Source organism: Pezoporus wallicus, unplaced genomic scaffold (genome assembly GCF_028554395.1).
Source record: "Pezoporus wallicus isolate ANWC-B61680 ecotype Strahan unplaced genomic scaffold, APGP_CSIRO_Pwel_v1 contig_5542, whole genome shotgun sequence".
NCBI classification, from domain to species: Eukaryota; Metazoa; Chordata; class Aves; order Psittaciformes; family Psittacidae; genus Pezoporus; species Pezoporus wallicus.
Genome location: NW_026640165.1, coordinates 1 through 20,711, shown reverse-complemented (window position 1 = coordinate 20,711; position 20,711 = coordinate 1). Strand labels below are relative to the sequence as shown.

Here is a 20,711-nt window from a genome sequence, read left to right as displayed (position 1 = left end):
TAACACAAACAGTCCCTATTTTCCCCTTTTATTTATATAGATAGGTAAGACACAGACACATACACAAATATGTGTGTCTATAGATATAGGCGCACATATATTCCCCCTGCCCCGCTCTGAGGACGAGTTGGTTACTTGTTTTCCTTTCTTTTTCTGAAAAGGCTGCTTCCCGGACTTACTGAACTTTACCTATTCCCTCCAAATTTATTCTCATGTGCATGATGATCTCTTTGTCAATGCTTTTCACTGACTTCAGTGAAATCTGAGTGCACTGGAGAAACCAGAGAACAAAAGCGAGTAATGCAGAACACAGAATGGTCTCCCAGTGAACTTGAATTAGTCTGAACAGGCACTGGTTAGCCTCAAAAATCTCAAGATGAATAGTCTTCCCCTTTATCTATGGAACCAAGAGAATCTGAAAGGATGACAGAAGTACCTCGTAACAGAAAATCCATCTACACCTACTAACAAAGTTTGTAGTAACTTTCATAGTTACACATGTATGCTACACATGTATAATTGAATCATAGAATAGCTAGGGTTGGAAAGGACCTTAAGACCATCTAGCTCCAACGCCTCTGCCATGGGCAGGGACACCTCACACTAAACCATGTCACCCATTACAGCCGTTACTTTTTCCCAGTAAAAGGATAAAGCTAGTGACCATGGACAGATGTCTTCCGTTTTCTATGAATGTAAATGATTTTCTAATGTTATACCTGTCTATGCAAATGGCTATCACTGAGTCATAGAAAAAACAGACTTTAAAGATAGGCAAAGAAATCAGTGGTCTACAGCAGAAAAAAATTGCAGAAAAAAAAACTGCCTCAACAAATGCTTTAATTTTAAAAACTAAACCACAACATGTCATTCCTGCCACACTCTCATCCTCCCAGGAGGACAGATTGCAAAATAAAAGGTTGATAATAGTAACCAAGTCCAAGTTAGTAATGCACATTATTCACAACAATTTTCAGATCTTTCAGAACTGGCCTTTAAAAATGGCATGTGGGTCAAGCTTTGCTCCTATCTTCTGTAATTACAGAGTGGCAAACAACCATTAGGGTAAAATGCATTCCACTGCATGTGACCTGTAGTGCTTTTCTTAGTGGTCTGTGGGCTGAAAGCTAGAAAAGCAGCCTAATATCAATAGTCTTCAATTCATCATTTCAAGCACACACTGCACAAAATACTTACGGCTTCTGAAAAATCAGTTGAAACAAAACCGTATTTAAATGAACCTGAAAGACGTTTGGCTTTACCATTTGCTGTTATTAAGAGACACACTATAATTACCCCACCCTTTTCCCTATATTACCATGACTAGTACTTATTTTTGTACAAGCTACAAAAAAGCCTTTGGTTTTGTCAGCTAGCAGCTTCCATGGAGCTGAAGCTTGATTACACTCTGCCTGCATATAGCCCCTGGGACTTGGGGATTTCTGGTTTGCTCTTTGTTTTTCTGGGGTTTTTTGCTTTCTGTTTTAATAAGCAGGTCCTTGAAAAATATTAAAACATGTTGAAATCAAACTCCTATTAACCCCAAACTTAAATGGCAGATACAACTAATGCTGCAAAAAAAACCCAAAACATATTAGTGTGATAGGCTCACTTCAAATATTTAGCTAAAAAACGTTGGTTTTAAAGCAGATAGGAATAGCCTGCTGTGTTATGACCGTGCAGTGGTCCCATAAAGGCCAATGCTTACAATTTTTAAGCTAGCCAAGCATCTTTTTGGTCACATCAAGGACAAAGAGAAAGCTGACCAGAGGTAATTACTAGCTTGATTCTTATACCCAACTGACTTAAGCACTGTAGCACAATACTATAAAGTCCAAAATATAATAGTTTTAACAGAATATTGATGACAGTGGCTTGGTTCTTGGATTGCTTCTGAAGAAATACTTATCTTTTCTATTATGTATAAGCTTCTCCACAAACACTATAAAACTTCAAACTACTTCAAACTCCTGGAAGACAGGATCAGCATAGGGCTGGAGCAAGAGATGGCTTTTGGGATATAAATAAAGGCATCACTTCACACTGTATTATTTCCATTCTTTCCATTTGTTTTGAAAGCTCTCAAGATGGCATGATTCAGATGCACAGAAGAAACAAACCACCACACAGCTTTTTACCACTTTGACTTTGCATTTTAAATTTCAGGCTAAAGTACAGTCATGCCTAAAAAGGAATGAAGTTAATTTCTACAATCCCACGATCACTGAAATGCAGAAACATAGGAAATGAAATTTATGGAACATGCTTTGGTATATCGGATTCTTTTCAGAAGGGATTACGGAATGCCAAGCTCAAGCATTATACCATTCTACCTTCAAAACATTGCACATTTTCTGCTTCATCTTATGCAGGTCACTATAAGGCAGCTATATGGTCACCTTTTCCTATTTATTAATTAGCATGTAAATACATAAAGTAACTTCAGTAACTGTGTTTTCCAGTGTGATTCTCTTATATTGAAATAGTTACTAGACTATGACAGAAGAACAGATCAAAAGCAAACAAAGTCTGTCACGTGAGACAAAACAACCCTGTAAGGCAGTGAAAGCTGAGTACTTGCTGTTTGCAAAGAAGCTTTGCAGGTAAGGACCTGGCATTGTGATATACACCAACTTCTGCACGAATCACTATCTGTATGATAAGCATATCCAGCACGTAATACTTCAAATGCAGTCTCATAAGAGAATTTTGTGTCAAATTTGGGTCTTCCCAGTCAAAAAAGACACTGAGGTACTGAGGTGAGGTCAGAGAAGGGTATTGAGAAGCATACTACTGCCAACTATAGTACCAGCATCCTGTCAGCTATAAGGAAACAGTGGACTTAACTGCCCAAGAAACAATCTTTCCAAGCGTTTACAAACCAAACTACGCTACCTTATGAGCAAAAACCAGAAGTGGCCACTTGTTTTCTAACATAAAATTATGAAAGGAGTTTATCTTTTCCATCAGTATTTATGCATTTGTGTGCATATATATATGTAATATAATAATTTAAAATACTTTAAAAGTATTTGCTTTTACTATTAAAATATAACTGAGGAGCATGTTTTGCAGGATATTTTTTCTGGAAAAATAGAAGAGCCAAGCTAATGTTAGTGTGCAATTGTTTTGAAAAGAAACAGCTAAAATAACATTAGGTGTTCCAGACCCATTTCATAGAGAGCTCATAAAAATAATCCTGAAGTGACATAAGAAACGTCTGTGTAATTTGGACACAATTCTATTTGTTTTCATATTGCTCTTCAGCTAGATGACAATGAGGCATTACTAAGGAAGTCACCAACTACAGCAGTTAATCATTTTTGTCAAAATAAGCTTTTGGCTGTGCACTGAGGCATGACCATGCCCACACACTGATCAGTTCGCAACATCATTATATGGGTTTGAAGTTATAAAAACCAAACCAAAATAGCTGAGACAGAAGTACATGTAACAATACAGACTACATGTTAAAAAAATTCAATAACATGAAAAAGTTATTTCTACCTATGCATGTTGAAGTGAACTTTACCTAACAGGTTTAGAAACAATTCTTAAATTTACTATAAATGGACAAAGGACTTGCTCCTTTAAGGAAGAGTCATTTCTCAAGATGACAACACAAAACTGCTACAAAATTGCAGCAAATCGCTTCTAAGGCATAAAGTTGTAAATCTGGAACTCTGACTGACCCCAGTAATTTTCACTCTTTGTACATTGTTACACTCGTTTGTCACATTGGGTGACCTGGTTTAGTGTGAGATGTCCCTGCCCATGGCAGGGGGTTGGAACTAGATGATCTTGGAGTCCTTTCCAACCCTAACTATTCTATGATTCTATTCTACATCCCCCAGTTTGTTTTACTTGATGTTAAATCACCAAACCCACACTACAGCACAGGCAGAATTCAGCGGGAACTTTGTTAAACTAGAAAACCACACCAGCTTCTAACCTTGAGTGCTGTTTAAATAAAAGATTATCAAGTTAGTTTTAGTTCTAGGTGAAGGACATTAAAAGGTGGATGGATTAGAGACCTTCCTCACACTCCCAATCACAGAACAGAAACTGTCACCACTCTATTAGTATAGCGTGCCAGCAGAGACAGAGACCATTTTCTGCTAAAAACTAAATGCAACCATACTTCTTAGCAGATGCAGTAAGAGCTACTTCTTCTATGAAGAAAAGAAAGGACGGAGAGAGGGGAAGAAAAACCTCTTTACTACGTATAATTTTCATTGCTGAATTTTAAAATAGTTTTACATCCTTAGTATGTGTTATGTTTCTCTCCTACAAAATACACTTTTTGCTATTTCATAAGTATGCTTACAAAGTTGTTTTAAAAACAAATAAATGCAGCATACTATATATAAGTTAGTTATTTTCAAGTCTGCCCCTAACAGACAGAACTGTTTTGTTCATACACTGTGCACAGTTGATTTAGTAACAGTCTATAGTATTAGTCCATTTGTTACAGTGAACATTATGTACACCTTCAAAGCAGACAAATTTGCTCAGTATTTTCTTCTTACCATGAATACTTCCCAGCAGAATATCACCAGCTACTGAAGACAGACGTGATGATTCTGCATAGAGATACTTTGTTTTCAGCAGCCCATCTTCAGTAGATATGTTGATGGATGTCCCCTGCAGCTTCTCTATATTCACACTCTATGAGAAATAAACTTAAATAAACATAATGGAAAACCTGGCATCACAGTTTGAAAAGGCATAGGGAAGTAATAGTATTTAGAGGCAAAACAAATGGAAAGCAGTTGTTGGTTCAGAACAGAGTCATGTTCTCAGTTAAAAGCTACACAAGACAAAACAAAACAGCTTTACAACCAAGAGCTCTGACCAGAAAGTTAATGATTCATTACAACATTCCAATGAATTACTACGTAAGTCATACAGGTGAAGAACCCAAACAGTCACAAAATGATCTATTTTTAAGAAAAATCACTTAATTTTTAGAAGTAAACAAACAGATTAGCTGTAATAATGAAGACACAACATTCATGCAGCATTATGATTCTTGAAGCTTTGATAATCAGTTTTCTGTCACCACATACTGAAACATCCACTGCCTTTGTTACATAGAGCAATTTACACAGATTTTTAACTAGGTCACTTTATAGACATAGCTTTGGTGAAGGTTTGCAAAAAAAGCCACAGCTGCAGTTTTCCTCAGTATAGTTGCTCATATTATCTCAGTTACTCAGGCCTCTATTCTTGGACTTAAGTCTTAAGCTATACAAAGCCTTGAAAATGAGGGATAGATATCCATTTTGACTTCTTTTCAATAGAAATGGAGATGAAGGATAAGATTTGAAAAGTTGCATTATGGACAGATTTGGAAAATAAAAGGTGATAAATGCATCGAGACCTCATGGCAGCCTTCCAGTATCTGAAGGGGGCCTACAAGGATGCCAGAGAGGGACTCTCAGGAATTGTAACAATAGGACATGGTGTAATGGGTTTAAACTAAAACAGGGGAAGGTCAGGTTAGATATAAGGAAGTTGTTTACTGCAAGGGGGGTGAGGCACTTGAACAGGTTGCCCAAAGACATGGCAAATGCTTCATCCCTGTCAGTGTTCAAGGCCAGGTTAGATAGAGCCTTGCGTGACATGGTCTAGTGCGAGACATCCCTGCCCATGACAGGGGGGGGTGTGGAACTAGATGATCTGAAGGTCCTTTCCAACCCTAACCATTCTATGATTCTACGCTTTCATCTGTCTGCCAGTAACTAGTCATGTGACAACCTATCTGAAAAAAACAGAGGAAATTACATGATTATGCAGCTACCTTATGAATTGAACTCGTATTATTCCCCAGTTAAATGTGATTTACGATGCAATCATTCAACAGTTCATACTTAACACTTTCAATCCACTTCATTTTAGCATTGTCATCTTGTGGAAAAAAAGTTCATACAAAAGTCTGCTGACCCTTCCTGTGTTTTATTACATAAAGAATAAGCTATGGATTAAGTATGAGGTATTCTGACAAACAGCAACTAGTGTTTCACAAAATCCATGCTGTACTGTGCCCCAAAACGTGAGCCAAAGAGGCTGGTTTAGTATGGACTGTATGTCAATCAAATTACACTGTGACCATACCAATCCATGCATACTGAGCTTTACACCATCTTCTCACATAAGAATACTGACTGGACTACTGTCTCAAGACGTGATCATAGAATAGTTAGGGTTGGAAAGGACCTTAAGATCATCTCTCTGATGCCATGGCAGGGACACCTCACATTAAACCATGTCACCCAAGGCTCTGTCCAATCCAGCTTTGAACATCGCCAGGGATGGAGCATTCACAGCTTCCTTGGGAAGCCCATTTCGATGCCTCACCACCCTTACAGTAAAGAAAATCAATTAGTAAAGAAAATTACAGGAAAAGTTGATGTTACACCATCAAGTAGGTCTCCAAGAATGTAACAAGACACATTAACTTACAATAATTTACATACATACTATAAAAAAATAAAGCAAAACCAACCACCAATACAATGAAGATTTGTTTCAGAATAACTGAAATAAGATAGGGGAGTTGGACTGCTCAAGTATAAAACTAAAAATGTATCCTAGATAGGAAAAGTGTAAAAAAAATGGGATTATTTTTTACTGAGACTATGTTTTCAACCCCAAATTCTTAAACTTTTATGAATTTTTGGCAGAACATAGCTGTTTGGCTCTGTTAAATAAGCACTATAGAAAAGTCCCTGCGGCACAGATTAGCTAATGATTCCCCAGTCAAACAAATTTGATTATTTTTGTCCACTGAACCACTAGGTTTTCTGGAAAAATTCCTCCCCTTGAGAGTAGAGCCTTGGGAGATTGTAGTTACTGAGACTGACCACATGCTTAAGTTCCAGTTTCTTACCCCTTAAAGTGTCAGTCTATCTTCATAAATCAGACTGAGAATGTTTGGGTTTGCACCTGAACACATCTTGCTATGTTTAACTAAGACATAAACATCATCTTCCCCACATATTCCTCTTCTTGGCCTTCCTTTTTGTGCCATCCTTGCTCAAATATTTTACTAGTGCCTTCTTCATTTTCTCCCTTAAAAATATTCTGTTTCCCAAGTGCTTCGTGCCTTTTACCACACCCTTTCCCTCCCCACCTTCAGGAGGGGGCTGGAAATGCCTACAGAGTCATAATTACATAATGATGACTACAACTGGTTTAAGAAACATCTCATACAAACACACACAGGAGATGTAAGGTTGATCTGTTAACATGAGTGGTCAATTGAGAAAAGAAATCTCACTCTGTCCTTCCTAACTATACAGCAGTTTGTTATTAGGAAGTTGAACAACATAAGCCAAAAGATTGTTCCACAGCTGTAAATTCTTGTTAAAATAATTTATTTCACTGAAGTTACTACAACTTTACAATTCTAAGAGTGAATTCTAGCAATATTTGTACTTATGATCACAAAGAAGCCCAACTCAATCTGCATGAAGTCTGTTTTATTGTTTCAAAAGGACAACAGCATGCAAAGACTCAGAGCAAAGTAACTGTATTTTTCATTCTCATGAAATATTTTCATGTAAATGCAGATCTAATTATTTTTCTACCATCCACTTGTTTTTAGCAACTCCAGTGAGATGCTACTTGAAATGAACGCTATGCACTGCACTGGAGTAACAAACTACTTTGGGACAAATGACTAACAGCACAACTCTAAAGACCACTACCATGCCAGTATGTGTGAGCAGCATGACTCCACAGGAATCATTCAGTCTTATTCACTGGTAGAAAGCAAGGATGCCAGTTTTCAGATCCTTCCAACAGAAACCCTTTCTGGGAAGATGGAGGATACATCCAGAACAGTGTAGACTACCTCTGCCCTATTCTACTCCCTGTGGCTGTTAATGGCTTAGGACAGATCCTAACTCCACTAACTACTAATAGTCCCAACGGAACTGCCAATGAATTAGAACTGATTAATCCAATTATGGCATCATCAGGTCATACCACAGTGAGGCCTTACCCACTCTGCTTTATGGTGGGAGGTCTTGCTGGGATGCAATAATGTTCATGAAAATATATCAATTATAGAATGGTCTTTTCCAGCCTAAATGATTAAGACCATTAAGTCCAACCATTAACCCAGCACTAAACCATCTCCTAGATGTACCTAGATGTCCTGGGTTCAGCAGTAGCAGTCATGTTTCTCCTCCTTGGTAGCTGGTGCAGTGCAGTGTTTTGACTTTCGTCTCAGGAACAGAGCTGATAACAATGATGTTTTGGTTTGGCCAAGGACTTTGTGAGCCTCATGCTCTGCCAGGGAGGAAGGGAAGCCAGGAGGAAGCAGAGACAGGACACCTGACCCAAACTGACCAAAGAGGTATTCCATACCACAGCACGTCATGCCCAGGATGTAACTGGGAGTTAGCCGGAAGGGCTGGGAGACTGCAGGGTTGGAGGAGGTATCGGTCGGAGCTTGGTCGGGCTTGGGGGGCGAGTTATCGGTCAGCTGGTGCTGAGGTGTTGTATTCTCTTCCCTTGTTATTTCCTTTATCGTTGTTATCATTGGTGGTAGCAATAGTGATTTGTGTTATACCTTAGTTACTAAACTGTTCTTATCTCAACCTGTGGGAGTTGCATTCTTTTCGATTCTCCTCTCCATCCCTCTGGGAGTAGGGGGAGGGGGTGAGTGAACGAGTTACCTGACTGGGTTTAAACCACGACACTTTTTTTTGGCGCCCAACGTGGGGCATGAAGGGTTGAGATAACGACAGATCTGACTGGATTAATAGTCACTCGTCACAATGCTGATTTATTGGCTCTCAGAGTTGTTCTTGTTGATCTCACAGCTTCAGAATGTTGTAACTTACTTAGAGCCGGTATTTGCTGTGTTAGTGTTTATCAAGTGTGGGGCCTGGGCTAAGGTTCTTGTCTCACTGTGCTTTATGGCAATGGCTTGTAATACGGGCGGGCTCCAGCAGCAGGGCGGGACGGACGTGGCCGTGGACTTGTACCTGGCCGTCCGGCTGCTCTTCACCGTCTTGGCCCTCGCCCTACTCTCCATCTTCGTGAGGCTGCGGGGAGCCGAGGGGGAGCGGCCCCGGGAGCCGGCGGCAGCCGAACCGGCCCGGGAGAGCGGCCCCGGGGACCAAGCGGCGGCGGGAGCGGGGCCGGAGGCCGCGAGGGGACGGCTGCCGGTGGAGGAGGTCGGGGCGGTCGAGGAGCAGAAGGAAGCGGCTGCCGAGCAGCGGGAGAAGGCGGTGGAGGAGCCGAGCCCCGCGGAAGAGCCGAGCCCCGCGGAGGAGCCGAGTCCCGCGGCCGAGCCCAGCCCCGCGACGGCCGAGAGCATTCCCCGGCAGCCGCCCGCCGAGCCCCAGGAGGATGCAGGAGACCACGCAGCATTTCCCAGCAAGGCAGAGGAGGAAGAGCTGGACTCAGGAAAAGAGAAGCTGGTGGTGGGAGAGCCGGCAAGCACAGCAGCTACACCAGCTCCAGTGACAAGTACAGCAGCATCAACTGAGAGTTCTGAAGGTTTTGAATGGCCTTTGGGTATCCTTGGGACCTGCCTGCTGATTGTGATGGGGATCAGCATGTTGGCACACACACAGACTGTGTTCTACCCACAACCATTTTGTCTGATCTCAAAAGTTAAGCAGAGTCAGGTTTGGGTCTTGTCTGGGGTTAGACGACAATATAGGGGGACCAAGAGGTTTTCCCCAAGGCTGGACAGTCATGAGTGGCAGGGTGTGTGGGACAGTATGGGCAAGTATCTAGTCCACTGGGCCCCTCCAGTGCTTTGGAAGCGTTGGAGATGGAAGGCAGCTGTATGGAGTGCCCGGCAACAAGCTGCAGAAACTGCTGAAGGGGACAGTGAATTATTTTAAGCCTGGTGGGCCCATGGCACTTCAGGCCATCAGAGCAAAGATGCAACACAGAGATGGACTCATGATCGAGGGGTGGACTTAGCAATGGACACTATTGCCCAGGTTATTCATGAGTGTGAACACTACACACAGTCTCTCCTGCTCTGGAAGACTGTTACAAGAGATGGAGCCTGACATCATGGACCAGATGGACTCAGCAGCTTTATAGCTACTGGTCCATGCACATAGATAAGAGTGGAGTGATGGGTGTATTGAAAATGTGGGATCTGAGCATGACGTGAATGGTATGGAATAAGGGGTGGATAATGTCCTGGGTTCAGCAGTAGCAGTCATGTTTCTCCTCCTTGGTAGCTGGTGCAGTGCAGTGTTTTGACTTTCATCTCAGGAACAGAGCTGATAGCGATGTTTTGGTTTGGCCAAGGACTTTGTGAGCCTCATGCTCTGCCAGGGAGGAGGGGAAGCCAGGAGGAAGCAGAGACAGGACACCTGACCCAAACTGACCAAAGAGGTATTCCATACCACAGCACGTCATGCCCAGGATGTAACTGGGAGTTAGACGGAAGTGCTGGGAGACTGCAGGGTTGGAGGAGGTATCGGTCAGAGCTTGGTGGGGCTTGGGGGCGAGTTATCGGTCAGCTGGTGCTGAGGTGTTGTATTCTCTTCCCTTGTTATTTCCTTTATCATTATTATTATTGGTGGTAGCAGTAGTGATTTGTGTTATACCTTAGTTACTAAACTGTTCTTATCTCAACCTGTGGGAGTTGCATTCTTTTCGATTCTCCTCTCCGTCCCTCCGGGAGTAGGGGGAAGGCAAGAAAGGGGGGGAAGTGAGTGAATGAGTTACCTGACTGGGTTTAAACCACGACACTAGAGTACCACATCTACAAGTCTTTCACATACCTTCAGGGATGGTGACTCAATCACTTCCCTAGGCAGCCTGTTCCAATGCTTGACAACCTTCTAGATGAAGAATTCCTGACATCCAATCTAAACAACTTGAGGCCATTTCCTCTCATCCTATTACTCATTACTTAGGAAAAAGTTAGATACCATTCTCACTACAACCTCTATTCAGACTGTTGTAGAGAGCAATAATGTCTCCCCTGAGCCTCCTTTTCTCCAGGCTAAACAACCCCCAACAACAGTACAGGTACAACAGTCTCTAGCTCCTTTGTACATAAAACACAGGCTAGCACCCACTCCAAAAATGCAGGTAATGAAACATTAACAGTTCTTGGAAAATCCAATGCCAAGTTGCTTAGTTTACAGCAGGACCTTAAGAACAGCTCACAGCTGGCTCTATGTCACATGATCTCAGAACATATGATCTCAGAACACAATCTACATAAAACAGTGCCAAACAGCACTTCACAGAGGCTGTTTTGGACTCCTAGAACTTAACAGCTTGGTCTCAATTCTATCCTTGGCGAGGGAAAGCTACCTGCATTCTTTCCAATTCTTCCCAGAGTTGCTGAGTTTAAGGATACCTATTGATTCTGAGAGAGTACTGCATGCATCTAAGCTACTTCTAGATTTGGCTTGGCTCCACATATTCATATAATGCTGGCTCAGATGTAATAATCCTGATGCAACCAGTTGCATAGACATTACAACGCTTAAAAATTCAAGTTGAGCCTAAAAACCAGACTGGATATGAGAACTGTAGTATTATGTAAGGGAGCCCAGTTCTACATAATTTTAAATAATAGAGAATTGACTATTTATTCCAAGAAGCAAAATGAGATTAGAGTAATATGACATTTGTCTCATACTGCCATCTGCTGAAAAAAGCCAGCTACTTCTCTACAGAACTTTTCCTGTTCATTCTTCTCACTGCACCTCATAACAAGATTACATGTGATTTTATTTCCTCAACTACATAGAAAGATACAAAACCTTCTACTCTCCCGTTCTTACAATCATATAATGCTGGAAGTTTACAGCATGGACAAATATTGAGCCACTATTAACGAGACACTAAAATAAATTAATGGGCCTACTGCAGAATCCAGATGTCTAGATACCAGCCACATAAAATGTTTAAGAGTGTTGTGAGGGTTACAGAATTAAAGCTAATGAGCTGTATCAGCTAGCAATGCCTCTGTGCTGATGGAATGATCACATGCTTCTTACTGCTCTTTCTGTGCAGCCTGTTCACTATTCCAAATTAAGCATAAGATAGTATAATTAGACAACTGTCAGTTAACAGTGAAATGACAGACAGTGAGGGTCACTACACACCCTTCAGCACATTCTTGAAAATTTAGTCATTATGCAGAGAAGCTCAATAAGCCAAAGAGAAAGTTTTACATCTTACTTACACCCTTCTCTGTTGCATGAATATCTGTATTTCCATAAAGTGTTCCAAGACCAATTACTTTGCCACCGTTTGTCCGTATATCTATTTTATGGCTCTGGAAAAAAAGTTCAAAAATCCTATGGTTAGGATAATCATAACAAGATTCTATCTTGATTATCTTGGTTTTCAAGCTGTACCACAATAATCACCTTGGATCACAAACTCCATTTTACTGTGAAGCCTTCTCCTCAAGTTATCGCCAAATGTGTTTGATTATTTCCAATGTAGTCAAACTGAAAACCAATCACCTTTCTTTATAACCAGAAACACAAGGGAAAGAAGGATGCTGAGGAACCTTTTACTCTCAATACAAGTGGTTTTTCTGGGTGGTTGGTTTGGGTTTTTATAACTAGAAAAACATTCACTGAGTATATAAAGCAGCAGGCAACGAAAGGGAAAACTTTGTTTTTCATTTATGCTCCATCCAGAAACCAAGGTAATGTACATACCCAGTGCTGACGCACAAGAGGAACAAGCTGGCAGTGAGAAGTGAACTTACAAACTGAAGCCTTCCATTGACCTGAAACTTAAAGTTTCACAAAATTCTATAGGACAATGATATACAAACATACTATAAAACTACTTATGCTTGGAGTAGTATGTAAAACCATAAACCTCTATGTGTGCATACCAGTGCAAACCCTAGGCCTGCAAGTAGAACCAGATCCTGGTGTTTCATTCCAGATACTAATTCAAATTAGGTATTTTGCATACATCTGCATTACAATCTCAAGGTTTTCACAATCCAAACAGGTCTTCAGAGTAAAATGCAATGCCCCAACTAGACTTCAGCAGTGCTTCAGACCTTTTAAAGGCTGCAAATAACTCAGCTGTGTAGTTAAGCTTCTGTACAAATAATAGATGATTCTCTCCATATAGAGTAAAAAAAGGATAAAGTTAAATTAGATGCCTCAGTCAGACAGCACAGTTCTTTCAAGGCAGTTTCATCTGGCACATTATCGTAACAATGGTTAAAGAACAAATCCTCCAAGCACATAACACCAGGAAAATATGGGAATTCATAAGATAAGAATTAATGTAGAGCAGTGACTTATCAGTATAGCCACTGATAGTTAAGCAAAATAAAACCATGACATACACACTTATTTCCTCAATTTTTCTTTCCTTTTTTTTAATAAAAGGATTTTTTTTTCTATATAGTTTTTGGGACAAAAATGTTCTGATAAGATACAGATGTCTCAACTTCCCTCCCCCCCTGAATTATTAGACTATGCATATCTCTTAAAAAAAAAACAAAGAACCCAAAACACACACACAAAAATAAACCCCAAAACAAAACCATGAACCTCACAAGCTTTCAGAGGTAGGCATCAAGACACCTAACAGACAGCAGGATTTGCTGAGAGGATGCAAGTTATAATGATCAAATAGCTTTTTCATTAAAAGTGAATATTCCACTCACTGAAAGTAAGGAACACTAAATTGTCACAGGGCTTCTCCTAGCAACATGAAAAGGTCCGAGTAAGGAAGAGGTAAAAGGCTGCCAAGGAAGTCAAAGATGTTAAAAGAAAAACAGAAGAGTTTGTTCAGTTCAAAGAAAGAAAGGACGGTGGTACAGGACTTTAACAAATCATGCTCAGACATGGTGTCTGGTGAGGAAGCATTGCAGGTCTTCCACTGATTGTGTGGAAGACACCTGGAATTCTTGTCATCACTGGCACAGTCAGGAAGCTGGAAGTAACCACTGAACATAGAAACAAAATGCAAGGATCTCCTTGGTCCCAATGTCACTGCTAAGCTGATGGACTGTAATAAAAAGCAGGATTAAAAATTAAGAAGCAGTGGCACTGCCTTCTCAGAAAAGAATTCGGGAATAATTAATACACTGAAGAAGACCTAGAAGTTCTAGCCCTTTTTTGGAATCAATTGACCTGCAGACTTGGAAAGGATAGGGTAAACAGGGCTTTAGCCAATTACAAAACAAGCACCACCAAAAAGATCTCAATAGAACAACCCTCAACAAATCTCACTGGCTAGATAATGCCTATCCCACCAAAAGCACCAGTCAAAAATCCATTAAAAAACTCATACAGAATACTCATCTTTTCTGTTATATTGCTAGCATGCATGATTAAGGAAAGTGGATGTCAATTTTTTAGGTCTTTTGTAAGGACACCATACCCCAAAATCAAGTTTTTAATTACAAGTTACACAAACAACTTTGTGGCAAGGTAAAAGAATCAGCAGCTGTGAAGCTGTTTGCCTGTGTTCTTTAAATAAAAAAAAAAATGGTCATGTGGGGACTATTCAAGTCACTGATCAACGACCTATTGCTCTCAACAATAAAGTCTCCTGCTTTGCTAGTCAATGACGTTTGTGGACAGCATGACAGCAGAGCAACATTAAACAGCTCTTTAACGCGTCCAGGGGAGGGCAGTATCACTTCAGTTTGCTCAGTAAGCACACTCCCTAAGGAAAAATAAGCTTTTGTGCTGCATTATGGAATCTAGTCAGTAAGATTATCAGCAGCTTTGGGAAAAAAAACAAACAAACAAACCACCAAACCAAGGGTTAATAATTCTGCTTCTCTGATAATACAGAGTATAATTCTTGAACCTATATTAGAAGAAATGAGTTACAGTTGCTTTACTAGAACTATAGTGCTTAATAACATTAGACTAAAAGTTGGTTGTATGGCTGAGAGATATTGTAATACTCCTAACCTAAAAGAATATTCAGGGTAACTAATCGGGCTAAAAAAAGCCAAAGCCTTCTAATCTACGAAAGCTTTGTTTTGCTTTCTGGGACCAGGCCATTCCTGTCATCTGAGGCCGAAGGGAACAAAGAAGCCTTCTGTGGTCACCAGCAAAGTGGACACATTGAGGTGCATGCACAGGGGAAGGGTCGTCTTTTACGCTTGTAGTTTTCCTGACATTTTTCTGAACTGAGGAAAGCTCAAAATTGACAGAGGTAAAGAAGCAACACCAAGCTCATCCAGTGGAGTACTACAGAGGAATTGATCTCAAAAGCCCCAGACTGGTGACTCTGCAGGCTTTTTTTCAGTTTATTGTTTCATCGCTATTTGAAGTCTCAAGGAAAATAGAACTTTTTCATTTTTAAAACTCAACATTATTCATACCTCACACTGTTTATGAGAAAAGATGCCCACAAAATTACTTATCTTTCCTCAAAATCCTCTTTTTCTATGACATCCCCCCCCCAATAAATCTTAACAGTTGTGATGCATGCTGTCACTATTACTGGCCAAACTACCTTGTTTTCTCATACTATGTAGCTTCTCATGTACTGCTGTTTGCTATTATTATATAACAGAGCCATTTTTAACCAGCTTTAGGTAGCAGTAATACATATAGTACTATTAACTTCTTGTTAGATTTCAGTTACCTTTTTAAGAGTAAAATGGTCAGTTATACAGAATCTGGAAGTTCCAAGTTATTTATAGTTCACTGAAGATGGAGTAAACCTAGCTTTCTCGTATATTAGATCTCCTTTAAATTCAGTTTCGCATATGCATGCTATAAAATCATCTTTTACACCACGGTAAAGAATATGTGGAAAGACTTTTCATATCTCAAAAAAAAAAATTAAACTTAGGAACTATACTATTTGAAAAGCGCTTTTTTTTTCTAAGTTTATACCCACTCCTGCAAGTGCAATCCTAATTATTAAATTCGATTCCAAACAGCACCTAAGTCTAGATATACTTTGATTATTCCTACAAAAGCCTATGTCAGCAAAGCTTAAGTCTTAAAGACTGAAAAAACAAGGTCATGACCATGACATGTACAGTATTTACCAGATATAATCCAGCCAGGTATTTTGGACAGAATGTGTAACTTCTGATTAAAAATTAACCTAGGTTTGTTAATAGCACTAACATATCAGAATTATTAAAAAAAAAACCAAAACACCAAAAACACACACAAAAAATAAATCACATACTGCAAAGTATGCAGCTAGACAGGAAATCCCAGTCCATCTTCTTTTTTTGTTGAGGGGCAGGGGGACAAAGATTAGGCTTACTGCTGTCACTGTTTCTGCTGGCTTTGGCTATCACCAATGGTATCTGGACTTCTGATTGCACATTATTTTGTGTTAGTAACTTTGTGTTGTAATTGTATGCAATAAATAAAGGTGAGGTGCTATACACAGAGTAACACTGAGAAATATCAGAGTACTTATCTCCAGAACTGGTATTTAAGTTTAGGTACTATATTCCACCCATGATCCCTCTTAAAGCATGGAGTGTGGGAGGGCTCTTTGTACCTTTATTGACTGCAGGACACTAGTCCCCTTCTCCGTTTCTATTTTGCAGTTATCACATTCTAGTTTCTGAATCCTCACGCAGCCAGTCCCTGATGTTTTGATATCCAAGTCTAGAATTAAAAGAGTTTTATTAGCAACAGAATGAGAATAACCAAATCTATTTAACATAGTACTTGATTATTTTATATAGTAACTATAAATAGTAGGGGAAAAAAGCAGGTTCTTTGTTACTAAAGAACCTTCTTGTGAGGCTTGGCTACACAGTTTCAATTGCATGACTAGTCACGATCAACAATCAACACTGAAAATTTTATAAGCCTGTGTACATCCATCTACCTTGAAGAGAAAACAAGGCAGCACAGTGATTGTAACCTCTGGCAAGGAATCAGCAGGGTGCGGTCCTTCAGTGTAGTTTTCTTTTCCTTATTAACCTGCTCCCAAACTCCACCTCATACCCCAGTCACCAATTTTATTAGCAACTCTGCAGAGACATTTGGATATCCTGACATGGGGTTTGGGGTGGAAAGGTTGGCAAGTTATTTGAGGCCACACAGAGTAATAAGATTCAACAGCACAAATACATAGGTCTGCTTTTAGACCTACGACGCTTCAACTAGCAAGCAGTCTAACACAAAACCAGGTATAGAAGTGTTTGCATGTGTCATTCTTCCCTAGGCTTCTGGAAGGCCTGACTTACCCCTGGCATGAAGATGCATGTTTGCCTCTAGTCTGAATCAGCTTACCTTATTACTGTTCATAGGCACTCACAAAAACAAGTCACTAGGTCCTGTAGATAACTCTTACCAAGTGAATAATTTATGGGCTCATAGTGCTTCACACAGGAAAAGCAAAAGCATTTTTCTGCCACTCAGGATCACCCCTAAGTTTAAAGAACAAGGAAGAAGTTTGAGAATGTGCAGTCTGGGGATTCTGACTATATTAGTAATCATTTATAGTAATGACCACCATAACAACTGGCACAAAGTGAAGGCAGGAGAGAAAACAAGTGGGTTTGCTCTTCTAAGGATAAAAGGCAGAAAGAAGAAAAGTGTTTGCTGAAAGACATGTAACTGAAGGACTAACAGACAGTGAGCCTTTCACTCTCTGAAGAAAAGGAGATTGTCTGGCAAAGAAACCTTCATTTAAGTACCTGTGAGTCTTTCTTTCACTTCCACTATCTGCCAACGTATATGCCAACAAGATTCCCCAAGGCAGACCCATGACACACTGGAGGCTGAAGATCAATACTGTCACAGAGCTGCTCAGGACAGATGCTGGAACCTTGACAGCAGCAGTTCACAAACCACGAAGATGAGAGACTGAGAGCTCCAATTAGCAACAAAGGGAAGTTTTGTCACCTGACAAGCCAGGAGAATCCAAGAGGCAGAGCTAAAACACATTCATTTTTGCTGCTAAAGTGAAGCCTTATTACCACAGTAAGATAAGAGGTTAAATTTAAAGAAGGATGCAGACTGTGTTAGAAGGTAACAATTCCCTAAGAGGGCTAGAACAGGTGGACTGGATAAGCAGGTTTTCTGGAAAGTTGTTTTATTTGCAGAAACTATATTCTTAGCCTCTTCACGGAAGACTTTCAAGAGAATTAATGTGACCGAGACATTAATCAAACAGTATGTTTCTTACGTTTAAGTAAGCTAAGATACACTTTGAGGCATGTAAAAGTGCAAAACCTGGCAAAGAGGACTGGTGGCTATCATCAGAGGCTTAAGGGCCAGCTTTACAAGGTTTTATGTTGGTAAAGCCTACACAGTTTCATCAGACCAAAAACATCTGAGTGGTATCTATCCCTGAATGGATACTTGAATGGATGGATGGTATATGCCTTGTGGAACAAACTGCCAAGAGGAATGGAGTTTGCCAGGAAGCTCTCATCATGAAACTGTTTACTTGAGTGGACACTAGAAAGAGAGATCCACTGAGGTGCTGAGCTGTATTAGGCTCAGAAAATCCGATGAGCTGAAAACAGCTGACAGCCAAGAAAAACCCAAGATGAAATATCACTTATGTTTGTCCTGTTCTTACTCTTCCCTGAGCATCTGTTTATGCCAGCTGGAGACAGGACAGTGGGCTAACTGGAGGAATGGTGTTGTAAATTAAGTCTGCTGAATTCTTTTAACTCTGTGTCTGAGTAGCTTTGCTTAGCGTGAGTAAAATTGCTGAAGCCTTAGGCCACAAGCCCCAAATGACCGAACTTCTCTTGAACTGTTGCTTAGTTAGGTGAAGGGAGGCCCTGAGGCCAGTACAAAATGGAAGACAAGGAAGCCACTAGCAGCAGAAGATGCAACCCCCATCCAGATAAGAAACAGGTACAGACCAGTCTGGAGACAGAGAAAATCTTCAATAAGGAACAAGAAGACCCCAGACCAAAGATCATCATTCTACCAAGAAGTGTGTGCAAGGTGCATGAAGACCATAACAACAAGGAGTGCACAGACAGTACACTGAGTACAAAGGCTCAGACATTTCTTCGTTCTGGGTCCCTTCCTGCCCGCAGGCGTCAGCTGGGGCACCTAGTGGTGTCTACCACTGTACCACTCAGACAAATTACCATATTGGACTTAAAGCCTGAGACCCTGCTGGGGATAACCAGGGTGAAAAAATATCTTTAACAATGGTACAAATTAGTACAGCCATTCTAACATAGACAAAGTAAAGCATGCTGAGAACAGGGAGAGGGAGAGCACCTCCCTCCCTCCGTCCTTCTCCCACCCCCCCCAATTTTATTTACAGAATGTTTCTCACTATATTAGTTGCTAGGGAGCAAAAGAGATCTTAAGCTTTGGTAAACACATACATATATATAAACACCCCTTCAGTTATCAAGAGGGTTAAAAAAAATCCAACATCAAAACAAAAAACAAGAAGTAAATTATAGTGATGAGTAAGACTACAAATTGAAAGAGAATGCAGGTCCTTTCAAATGAAAAAGAAGTGTGTGCGTGTGTGTGTTGGGGAGGGATGGGGTGTGTGAACAAAACCAAACCAAAAGGTTACATAGTATAATTCAAGATAAAGGGGAGGGGAAAGTAAGTGAAGATAAAAGGTGCAGAATGTCTTCAACGTAAGGCTTTAAAAAAGTGGTAACCAAGAGAACACCATGCTCTAGAAAAGTCATGGATAACATTGATGAAACATGAGCAGAATGAGATTAGTCACCATTTCTTATATCACAACTGCAGCAGAGCATCAAATGAAACAAAAGCAGCAGTCTTGGACAACGACGTGAAGCAAACCAAAGGATCTCTTTTTTCCAGCATCATCTGTTTGTTTCCACATCAGTGAGTAAACACAGGTACCTCTGGGTCAAGTGTTTCCTAAAGCTCTGCTCAGAAGGGCATTGTCCTAGCAAGCTTGGCCTTTTCCTTCCCTAAACTTAAGAGCCACTATCAGTCCAGCACAGTTGTTTGTTCGTTTTAGGCACTACAGCTGCTCTCCCAAGTTGCTTATGGGTCCCATACCAGAAACCCTGCACAGATTTTTATACCCTGCGCACAAAAACATAATGCAAGAGTTATACCAGACAAGGCAGCTCTTCCTGTCAATTCATCTGTATTGCTGCCTTCCAGGCTTTTTTGATCCCTGTGGCTGATCACTCAGCCAAACAACCACTACCAGAGCTGGCAGATTCAACAACCCTGCTGAGCACAGCCTCTGAACGGCAGATGTCAGAGCAAAAATAAAAGTGTTGTAACTACCACTTCATGGCAGAAGTTTCAGCTTTAACAACTGCTGACAAAAAGTCAACAATAAATTATATACCTAAACACCTAAGAAGTCAGGAAACTCAGGAAAAAAGGGACGTTTTGAACCTCCTTACTTGGAGGAGGCATGATGCCATTGAGGAATATCGCTGCCAAGAGCGCTTCTAGTCTCCACCGGAGGGAGGGACGGAGGGATCCCGTCTGCCCCCGGGCTCTGCGGACCACCACGCCCGGAGGGGAGGCCCGGCAGTCAGGCGCGCAGCCGCTTCTCCAGCCCCGCTTCACCCACCGAACTTCACGGGTGTCCTCACGTCCACGGCGGCCTTGCTATCCAGGCCGTCCGCCACGATCGCCATCTGCTCCAGCGCCTCGTCGTACTCTACCCGGACGCGGTCCTGCTCCCGGCCGCGGGGCGAGGGGCTGCCGCCGGCGCCGCTGACAGCCACCAGCACGCGATCCGCGTCCGGGTAGCGCTGCGGGTCCAGCGGGCGGACGCTCACCTGGCAGGGCAGCCGC

General features: G+C 41.0%; 1 protein-coding gene across 1 annotated transcript in view; it reads right to left on the bottom strand.

Moving 5' to 3' along the window:
- The window catches only part of FAM185A (family with sequence similarity 185 member A), a gene marked incomplete at its 5' end in the record, with an annotated part of 40,213 nt that extends 19,506 nt beyond the window's left edge, over positions 1 to 20,707 (bottom strand). Inside the window, 4 exons of the mRNA XM_057417780.1 lie at positions 4,530 to 4,668; positions 12,191 to 12,283; positions 16,477 to 16,586; positions 20,485 to 20,707. Of these exons, the coding sequence (XP_057273763.1) occupies positions 4,530 to 4,668; positions 12,191 to 12,283; positions 16,477 to 16,586; positions 20,485 to 20,707 (565 nt within the window). The remainder of the gene's footprint in view (positions 1 to 4,529; positions 4,669 to 12,190; positions 12,284 to 16,476; positions 16,587 to 20,484) is intronic.
- Between the last annotated feature and the right edge of the window lie 4 nt (positions 20,708 to 20,711).